Source organism: Myiozetetes cayanensis, unplaced genomic scaffold (genome assembly GCF_022539395.1).
Source record: "Myiozetetes cayanensis isolate MyiCay16 unplaced genomic scaffold, myiCay2020 scf13, whole genome shotgun sequence".
Taxonomy (NCBI): Eukaryota; Metazoa; Chordata; class Aves; order Passeriformes; family Tyrannidae; genus Myiozetetes; species Myiozetetes cayanensis.
Genome location: NW_026086937.1, coordinates 4,454,188 through 4,464,792, shown reverse-complemented (window position 1 = coordinate 4,464,792; position 10,605 = coordinate 4,454,188). Strand labels below are relative to the sequence as shown.

The 10,605-nt window shown below is 47.0% G+C and overlaps 1 protein-coding gene across 3 annotated transcripts in view; it reads left to right on the top strand.

The window, feature by feature from the left end:
* Nucleotides 1-1,231: 1,231 nt before the first annotated feature.
* Nucleotides 1,232-10,605, top strand: part of SGPP2 (sphingosine-1-phosphate phosphatase 2) — a 36,004-nt gene continuing 26,630 nt past the window's right edge. The window contains exon 1 of one of the 3 annotated variants that reach the window (XM_050307828.1): nucleotides 1,232-1,277. Coding sequence is in view for 1 of the 3 variants with exons in the window: in XM_050307827.1 (XP_050163784.1) it covers nucleotides 1,724-1,930 (207 nt within the window). In the remaining 2 variants the exon portion in view is untranslated. Of the gene's footprint in view, nucleotides 1,278-1,482; nucleotides 1,556-1,723; nucleotides 1,931-10,605 lie in introns of those variants that run through there. The other 2 variants (XM_050307829.1, XM_050307827.1) reach the window with 2 other exon arrangements.

Here is a 10,605-nt window from a genome sequence, read left to right as displayed (position 1 = left end):
GTAAAGGAATCAAGCAATATGAATGCAATTTTTTAATTGAAATTCTATGCTTGTGGAAGTTTCACAGATCCAAGACACAGAGAAAAGAAAAGTTTCTCAGATACTTATGTGTGCACCTAGGAAATTATACAACCATTAAAAAAAACAAAGCCAGAAGCAAATAATGAATAATTCCCTCAAGCAAACAGGACAAACATACAACCCAGAGGGAGTGGGCAGCCTCCCCCCTCAGTCTGTGTGAACTGGTTCTGCAGACAGCTGAGCTGCAGCCCTGTCATCACGGCCAGGGAGGAGTGTCTGCACGCACAGCAATGAGGAAAGCACTTGAAACGTGATGGCACCTGGAGCTGCAGTTGGGCAAACCCCTAATGATAGAGGATTGCATTGTGAGGAGATAAAAGAAAATGAATCACACAAACAATTAGATGAGATCTATGGAGTCTGCCCTGGAGTCTGGATGGTGGTGATGGAGAGCTGTCCCTGGGATTCCTCACTGAGGCCACATGGGCTGGCCGTGGGCTGGCCTGGCCCCATCCCAGGCTGGGTGGTGAGATGACTCTGCCATCTCGAGAGCACAGGCACTCACAGGGCCTGGGTGAGCATCTCCCACAGGCAGCCCAGACAGTGGCACAGGGGCAAACTGACTTGCTATAAAGTAAAAGAGCATCCCTTTGGTTTCCAAGGGCTCTGGAAAGAAAAGCCTTGATGCAATCTTGGATAATTAGGTGTATTTGAGAGCAAAAAAAAAAGGCAACAAACTTGAAATGAGTCTACATTGAGTAAATGATGCTTGTGCAATCCTTGTACAAAATAATTTATGAGAATAGAAATGGGCTGTTCTGAAAAAAAAAAAATGCACTGACAGAACTAAGGTTCTTAATGTTTCAACAGCAGGAATTAGCAAGTATCACCTGTGGCAAGGTTTGCAGCCCCAGAGTTTGAGAAGCATCTTGCAAGTGATAAGTCCTCTCTTTGCCTGGGAAACTCCACAGCTTTATTTAAGGGAGGAAATACTTGGAGATGTATCCTTATAGGTGTGTATGTGTACATGTGATGTATACAATATAGACGTGCAAATATTTGGGAGAAGAAATAAAAGCTGACTCCAATACAGGACAAAATGAAGCCAGGGACAGGCGAGGGTACATTTTATACCCGAGGGGGTGAATTGACAGGAAATGAGCTCACGTGGCCCAGCATCCACATTTCCCGAAGTTCTCGATGTGATTCAGGGCGTTCTATCTTTAGGCTAAGAAAGCAGGCGTTCTTATCTCGAGGTAGATTACGTTCTTTGGGGTTTTGGTGGTTTGGTTGGTTTTTTTGTTGGTTTTTTTTTGTGTGTGTGTGTGTGTGGTTTTTTTTTGTTTGTTTGTGGGTTTTTGTTTTGGTTTTTTGTTTGTTTTTTGTTGGGTTTTGTTTGTTTTGTTGTTGTTGTTGTGTTTTTGTGTGTGTGTGTTTGGTTTTTTTGTGGTTTTGTTTTTTTTTTTACCAGGACCATCACGGCAGGGAAAATATCCAAAGAAGAGGAAGGCGCTGAATTTCCTGCCCCCACCAGGTGGGCAGGGAGGGCACGGCCCGGCCGGCAAGGGGCGCTCCCGGGCGGGGCCCCGCACCTGTGAAGCGGGCGGGGCGGGGCGGGCTCACCTGTGCGGGGCGGGGCGGGCGCACCTGCCCGCGGCCCCGGGCCGCGCTGGGGCCGCGCTGCGCGGAGCCTGCCGGCAGCATGGCCCGCCTGCTGGGCACCCTGCGCAGCTCCCAGCCCGTGGCGCGCTTCCAGCGCTCCTGCGGGCTCTTCCCCGCCGGCGAGGAGGGCGGCGGCAGCAGCAACGACCCCGCGGACGGGTCCCGGGACCGCGGCGCCTGCAATGGGGCGGCCGCGCTGCGCTGCCGAGCACCCCCCGGCGGGGTGCGGAGCGGCCGCGGCCCGCAGGTGAGTGCAGGGGGTGGCCCGGCCGTGACTCAGCACAGCTGTGGGTGCAGGGGCACCCCGGGAGGGTCTCCCCGCATCCCGCCGCCTGCCCGGACTGGGAATGGAGAAGAGGGATGGAGGGGCCGGGCTGCGAGCGGGCTCCGCTGAGCGCTGTGCGGTGCCGCAGCCCGGCTGCATCCCGGCCCCGCCGGGGAGGCGGCTTTGGGCTCTCCGCTCATCCCCATCGCTGGCACCACCGAAATGAGAGGCGGTCGGTGCGAGCAGGACCTGCCTGCAGAGGGGATGCAGGTATCCGCGGGTAGCGGCTGGGAAGGAGTGGTTCTGTTGCCCGCGGGTCTCTCTCCGTCCGGGGCGCACCTGCCGCGGTGCTGCGCTGTCCCCGCACCGGGTGCCCGCAGCCGGCCCCGCTGCCGCCCGGGCCTGGGCGCTGAGCGCTCATCCCTGCTCATCGCAGCCGCCGTGCCCGTGAAGACAGGCTGAGCTCCCTGTGCTTCCCGCTGGCCCTGCAAGTCGCGGCGTTTCCCGGCACGGTCTGTAATTCCCTTGTGTATCAGGAGGGAGCAGGGAAGGGCATGATGCAACCCATGTGTACAGGTCGGACGACCTGCTTTTTTCTCTTACTGTAATGACTTGAATTCATTAGTAGATCACTTTGTGGTGCCTTTTGGAAAGCAGATGTGATAATGGGCTTCCAAACTCTACCTGCAAAATAAACACGGACCAGCCGTGAATGCTGCAACTCTACCACTCCTTCCCTGTTACACATCCACTGCCTGCATTCCCATTTCAAGTATCTAAAACTCTTCATCAGCTTCTGCTTGACTCTCTCTCAATTAGAACATGTAGTTCTTCAGTCTGTTCTTTCTGAACTACAGTAAGATCTATTTTGGGTAGAATATGCGGATAATTCACTAAAAGTTTTGTTGTTGCTGCTTTCTTTTGAACAGTGACGTAGTTAATGTAGCAGTGTTGTTACTAAAATACTGTCCAAGTTAATGCTTCATGAATGCAGCTGTTCACCTTGAGCAATTGTTTTGGGTTTCGCAAAGTAAGGCATAACTACCTGTATATGAAGGGTGAATGTGTCCTGAGTGAGACTACATGAAACTTGGAGTTAGAAGTAGAAGGGTTTGTTTCCACAGAATTAGGACACTGACTGCTGAAACATGTGAAAGTTGGGTTCAAAGCCCCCAAAATGGGGATGGGAGTAATGGTTTGAATAGTGTTTCTTTCAATGAGGTGCTAGAATTATAAAGACAGACTCTCTCTGCTCCTTGTTGTGAAACTGGAAAATCCATTTTTACAAGGAGGGTCTTGGCCAGGAGATGAAAAAAGTGAATTTGGACCTCGCTTATTCCAACTCCCAGGCCCACTGCTCTGTTCCTAAATGAACTGGGGTTGTCCTGACGTATCTGCAAATAAGTAGGTTTAGGAGTTTCATACACATAGCAAATTCCTTGGCCATAAATTCTCTATAGACAGTAGTATTTTCTTGCTGTTAGCTGCAGCTGTTTGCAGAAAGGTGCTTAAGTGCTGCAACTGCATCTCTACCTGATGGAGCGGCTCTGTGCTCATCCATCCCTTCCTGAAACTTCAAAGTCTGTGTCATCAGGACAAGTGGTTTCTGTCAGGTAGTAACTCTCACACTGCTTTGTCCTTGCTGCCACAGTGCAGTAGTTAAAGGTTTTCAGGTTCTCCTGTGTAAGTTCTTGCACAATCAGTGGGTTATATCTGTGAGCAGAGTATATTGCATGCAGTGAAGAAGATGTGAATGGCTGAATGGATGCTGGGGTTGCCACAGCTCCATCTCTCCAGGGCATTCCCCCTTTCTTGTCTCAGGCCCCTGCACCTGACATGGGCTGGACTGTGTGCCAGGGTGTCCCAGCTGGAGAGACTCTGGGGAAAGGGAGTTGAGGGCTTGCAGCTGGTGGTGGTTTGGGAGGGGATGGACACACCTGGTAGGGATGGATGTTGTACTGCATGGAGAGAAAAGAGAATCCCTCAGGAGGGTAAAGAGACAGGACAGCTCTTCACCTGGGAGAAGGAAGCCTTTAATTACCTGCGTACATTTGTTGCCAGGAGGGCTGCTCACAATTCATGAGTGTCTTCTTTATGTATAACCTGTTAAAAAGAAAAAAAAAAAGACCAGCAAGGCCTGATTACAGTGGCTGTGTTCCTGAATCTTTGGAAGTCAGTCCTGTCTGCCCCCAGGAGTTGCCACGAGATGATGAGACAAGGAATGAAATGCTTAGATGTGACAGCCACGGCTGCATATTAATTATTGAATTAGTTGAATTACTTAAATATTGAATTAGTTGCCTAGCCCATGTTCTTGATGTTCCTTGGTTACCAGATCATTTAGAAACACTTTTTAATACCTCAAATGAAAACTCTGGTATTTGTGGATGATACAGAATGGTGCTAGTCCAACATGCTAACTGGATTTATGCCCTGGTTTGGACTGGATATTGAACCCATGGGCTTTTAGTGGAGAAACTGTCTGGTTTTATTGTTACTGAAGACAAGACAGTAACTTCTTCTAATTATCCTGTCTCTAGCTAATACTACTTTCTTTTCTGTACTCCTTTCTATTATTAGCTTGTATCACAAGAAATTTATTTCTGAAACTGCTTAAAAGATAACTTTTCCTGATGCTCTGTATAAAGTCCTCCAGCTGTGTACTTAAAACCACTGACTTACTTTCTGAGGATTTCTCTGGTGTTCTGTGAGTGGCCAAAGAAATGCTAAATATGTTTAAAAAGTGTAGCTCTGCTTATCTCCAATCTACTGATGGACTTTGGCTCCTGAAATTGATAGCCTGAATGAAAGGGAGCAAAGGGAAAAAAATAATCATCTATTCAAAGTTCTCTGTAGAGATTTGTTTGTCTTTCTCCACTCTTCCTTTCCCAGATGCTTTATCGTCTCTTGAGATCTTTCTTTCTGCCTCTGAAAGAGTACAGTTCATGTTTACTCTGTAGTTACACCTTAACTGTCAGAACTGCTCCGAACTGGCGCAGTGTTTACAAACTGCCTGATGACGTTTAGTGATTGTATGGTTCTTGCTCATGCCGTAGGTGAGGAGGATAATAACCAGGAGAACAGCAAGGTGATGGTAATAGAAATGGAAAATGTGGGTAAAAGCTGCACATCCATCTCAGATATATTGCGGTCCCCAAAGATTGTAGTCGATTACTGGCAAGATGTAGATGACAACGCTGCTTTTGCTGTGATGGCGTGGCTGGTAATTTGCAGCATGCTTGTTCTAGGGCTAGAGTCAAGCTCTCTCTCCTGTGGTGTTCCCTTGCAATAGGTTTTTACATCAGCCTCAGAGTCTTGCTTTTCTTTTTAAAATGCCATGCAGGCTTACTTGGTTTCGTGTTTCCCTTTCCATGCAGCAGTAAGTTGGTGGTAGCTGGGGTAGGTGCAGCAGATGAGACAAACCCTTGTGAAAAATGCCCATGAGCACTGTTGGGAGAACTGACAGGGAGGCAGTCCTGCCTCAGGTGCTAGCACTTTGTCCTCCTAGAGGGTGCAACTGAACTTTTGGAAGTTGCTGAGTTTGGAGCTGCAGCTGGAGAAACATGAGATCCAGTTTCTTATTTCATTGAGCACAAGGCTCACGTTCCCCAGCCTTGTTCCCGTGCTCTGGTACTCCATGTTCAATCTCCCCTACCTGGCGTGGCTGCTGAGGGAGCTTGCCTGTCGTGCATGTGTCTGATTTTTGGTTTCAGGTTTAAGCAGCCACTAAGAGATGACGCTAGTCTGTATGAGTGAGATGGTTTCACTGGATGGTTTTGGGCAGCCTTGCAAGTGAAGGTCCTTCAGAAGATGACAGTACAGTCACATCCAAGATTCAAGTAGTGTGTGGCAACCCTGTGAAAATCTGTTAGCCCTGAGTTTGCCACTCCTCAGTGAGAAGCCCAGTGTCCCCTTTGGAGAACAGACAGCAAAGCCAGACGTGTGTCATTTGTTACCATCTCATCTTCAAGATCTTGCTGCAGAAACGCCTGATGCTGACAGAAGTTTGTGAAGCTTCACTGATTGCAGTAGGTATCCTGTGTGGTGTCTGTGTGGTGCCAGCTGCTGAGAGAGCTGCTGCTGGCCAGGTGGCTGCTGGTGCAGGGGGCATGTGAGGGGTTACACCCGTGATGATGTGCTTCATGACTCAGTGCTTCCTGGCTCACGGCCTCAGTCATCTTTTTGGAGGCCACTGGACCTCGTAATGAGGAGCTGTCAGGATCCTAGGATTAATTCCAGTGTTTGGAGGTGAGCCACTTACTGCTCTATAATTCTGGTGAATGTCTTAGGCCATTAGTTCAGATATCAACCAGAAGAATAAAAGCTCATCTGCTGTCGTTGTTCTCCTTTAGAGCTCTGGAGAACAGGAGTAAGTTTAACAGATGAGAAGCCAGAGAAAAATCTGTTGTCCCTGGAAAATTCCTTTGAACAGCCAGTTCTTTCACCTTACCTTGTGTATATGCTCTGCAGGGAATGTCTGTGGGTCATCTGAACAGTGGAAGGTGACTATTGACTGTCATGGCAAGTAAATCTGAGGTCTAGAATGTAGAAGTAGAATTGTCTAAACCATGAGAGTTTTATTTTAAATGACTATTCAGTTTCCTGCTTTATAGGGCTTCATATCAGTTCAGTTTAATTAGCATCTGCTACTTATTTTCTCAAGGTAAACTGCTATTGGTCTAGATGTAGAGGCATGTAAATGCTTTAATATGGAGCTGTATTGCTGATTTATTGCTACTTTATTTTATTACTATATTTGGAAATATTTATTACTAAATGTAAAAATAAAAATGTTTAATTCTTCCTTTTGAAGAGAATTCGCAGTTGCAAACTGGATTCTGGCACACAGGAAGCTGAGTGGTCACTCTGTAACCCCAGGCCAGGTTGTTACCCCCTTTGCAGCTCGCTCCACTGGACAGAATTATAAACACTTACTTATGTCAGCCAATTTAATTAGATGTGTTGCCTCCAGTATTTCCCATTGCTATTTCCCTGTGTAAAGGGAGAGCACTGGGGTGCTTTGTTTTGCAGAAGGCAGTGTCAGACACCTCAGCTGTGGCACAAGAGCAAAGACTGAGTGTTTGCAGTGAAGGGGCTCAGAGGAGTTAGCAGTGAGGAGCCTGTCCTCTGAAAAATTTAAGGTCCATCCACCAGGATGCATGGCATGAAGAAGAGGACAGAGTAAACAACAGACTATAGGAAGGGTATAGGGAGGAGGTGGGGGGTCCTTACAGAAGGGCAGCTGTGATGCCCATGTCACCTGCACCTATGAGGTACCAGGGTGAATATTGAACTGGCACAGACTGGAGTATTAAGCCTTGCAAGCCCATGCCAAGAGTGCTGTGCTGGGCACTGCTGGCTCCTGGAAGCTGCTGGAGTGCTGAGGGAGCTTCAGCCACAGAGTCACTTGTTCAGCAGGGTAGGAGATCCACACCTTGAAGCAGCAGAAGAGATCCTTGGAGCTGAACTTGTTGGCAACATCAGATTACATGTTGGTCTCCTTGTGTGTTTCTCCATCGGAAACACAGCTGACATTGGCATGGCCTGCGCTAATTGCAACTAATAATGAGGCAGCAAGTGAATTGAAAACACCTTATCTACAGCTCTCCTCCCCAGGGGTGGGCTGGCTGCTGAGATGTCCTCCAATACGCCTCTCCACAGCCACAGCTGCAATTTGAACTCATGTTCCTTCCCCCTTACGGTGGTCTGAGTGCACCTGGCTGGGACTTGCAAATTTGTGATGATACTCAACCCAAAGCACTATTAAGTTCTACCTTAGGAAACTGCTCTTTGACTTGAAACCTGGAGCTGTGTTCGAGGGAAGCAGTCACTTCACCCTGTGGTGTCTGATTATAAGAGATTAAAAAAATAATAGTTTAGTTTTCTGAAAATTGTTTATCTGCCCGTTTATCTTCCAGAAGCCTTGCTGCTCCATGCCCCTCAGGATAGACCTCTGCTGTGGAACCAGTCTTTGTGCAAAAGCAACTGAGTAGATTCTTGATGCTGCTGGGTAGAAATATGTGACTAATCTGTCCTGTCCAACTTCCAGGATATGTTTAATTTCTAAAATAAAATCTTAAGATGAGAACAAGCTTTTTTGCTCTGAGAAGAGACATAACAGTGGAGTCCTGGTTCTCCATGGTCACTGGCCATTCCCACATGTTTCTCTTGGGTTAGGTCATGTTAAGCTTCTGCTGAGGAGCTCCTATCAGCTGAGAGCTCCTCTAACCTGATGTGATGGGGGAAAAGTGAGTGAGGGGCTTCCCATTCCTCCTCCCCTACATCTCTGAGAACACCCTGTGTATCTAGCAGCCATGCAGGTCCTAATAATGCTCTGACTCATGTGTTTTTGGCAGGAAGTCAAAACTAAGAGGTGGTGGTGCTTGCAGGGAGCTTGTGTGTAGGCAGGGTGGCCATCTAATGCTGTGCAGATTGAAAACTGCTGTTTTGTGACACATCCTTCTTCTATCCAAAAACAGTTTTAGTAACATTTTGCCTTCGGAGAGATGAAGTACGGTTATGTTTCAGAGGAATCTGATATCTGCTTTGAAGCTGGAATTTCCATCTTTCTGAACTGCCTGTAATTTTCTTTCTCTGGTTTTTAACTCGTGTGTTTTCCTCCTTCTGTCCACAGACACAAATGCTACCTAACCCTTAAAATAACTTCCTCAGACATTTCCAGGTGCAGGCCCTATGTGTTGCACCTCACGAAATTGCAGTCTAATTCTCGTCAATTAAAATGCAATTAAACAAACCTGTTTTTCCACTGTAAAACTGGGAGGAAGGAAGCCTTTTCCTTCTGCCCTTCCCTCTCCTGCCTCGCTATTTTGCCCTGTTGTTTTGTTATTGCACAAATTGGCCAGTTCTTCCTGGAATGTGGGAGGATGCTGAAGTGCATGGGAAGCTCACCCACCACTTCTGTCGTGGCACTCGAAACAGCCGTGTCCAATCTGCCCAACCTCTGGCTGGCAAAGCAGGGCTGAGAGGACGAAGGAGGTGAGCTCATCGAGGAGGAGATGCACACAGCCCTACCCACGCTGTTGTTGTGCAGCTTTCTCAGCAGGAAACTGCTGTGCCAACACACATCAGTGATTCAAAACAAAAGAGTAAGAACTGGACATTGGGGAGTCGCTCGAGCAACTGAAATGGCTGTGAGAGGAACAACTTACCATAAAGAGCGGGCAGGGAAGCAATGCTTAAAACTCTGAAGATCGTGGTGGAAGGCAGACCTTTTTGGGTTCCTCAAAATTATACCAGAAGAAAAGGAAGGAAGCATGATTCTGATCTCATGGGGCCACTGTGTGGAGATCAGAACATCTCGCATTTTTACTATCAGCTAGCAAAAGCTCCAAAGTATATGGGCTAGCAGGTTTGAGGGTTGGACTAGATGACCTTTAAAGGTCCCTTCCAACCCAAACTATTCCGTGATTCCCTGAATCATGGTTGTCAGCTCTCCAGGCATCTGCTAAGAAAGGAATACATGAAGTTGCATGGCCTGCGAGTTTGAGTGCCACAGTGGACACCTTCTGATGGAAAATGATGAGAGTGTCTTCAGAGTAAGTTTCATAGCTCTGTGGAAATGATTAGTTGGAAATCTAATTGTGAGACACATGCTGCTTGTGAGATGAATTTAGGAGAAACTTCAGTCAGGCTGGAGGATGAGAACAGAAGTCAAATAGTCTTATTTAGCTGAGGGTATGATTGAAAATTGACTTGTGTTCAATAGGTGCAGATATTTATTGAAGGAGCAGGTGTAGTAAATACTCAACTGCAGGATGGAAAACAATAGACTTGGTAGTGATTTAACGGAGGAAAAGAAGTGAGTGGAGGAGATCACAGGTTGGGCATGGTTCAAAGGTGGCATGCTTCTGAAAACCACCCTCAAAATGAATGGAATTGTGCAGGAGTGGTCCTTCAGCATCGCTGCACCATGTCTGATCTTTGGGCTCTGAAATTCAAGACAGGCATGTGAAGTGCTGTTCTGGAAAATGCTAAGTATCTTCTGGAAGAATTACCAGGTGATTAAGCAGTGGAAGAGAGGACAGTTATGAGCTTTCTGAATGCTTGTGCAACCTTCTCCTGTGTAAGCCTTAAGAGAGAAGAAACAATTTCTTCCTTGTCTGCAGTAGATAATAAAATAGTCATAGGTTTAAATTTCAGTAAGAAAGTTTCTGGTTAGGTGGCAGGAGAGCAAACCACTTGGAGATTGCTTGGAGAAGCAATGGAGCCTCCACCACTGGTGTCGGTAAGGACAGGTTAGACAAATTTTAGACAAACTTCCATCAGAGTGATGGGAGTGCAAGCTGTCCATCCTTGGTGGACAAGCTGGACTAGGCTTGGTTTAGGTTGTCTTTTAGGAAGCCCGAGGCTGTCCTTCCAGTGACTGCAGGCATGGTCCTTCACAAGCAATCTCACTCTTGTAACCATGCCCCTATGCATCTGAAAGAGACTTATGGGGTTTTCTTTGTTTCTTTAAGAAGGCTTTCTTTTAGAAAAATAACATAATCAATTTTTTCCTTCATTGATTCTTACTATTCATTGCCTGAACAAATGCTCTGTCAACTCTAGTCTTATGTTATTCCACTTTATATTTAAATGACTTGGCAGATTCTGTTACCTCTATGTGTGTTCTTCCAGCTGAAGGAAGGAGGCTAATA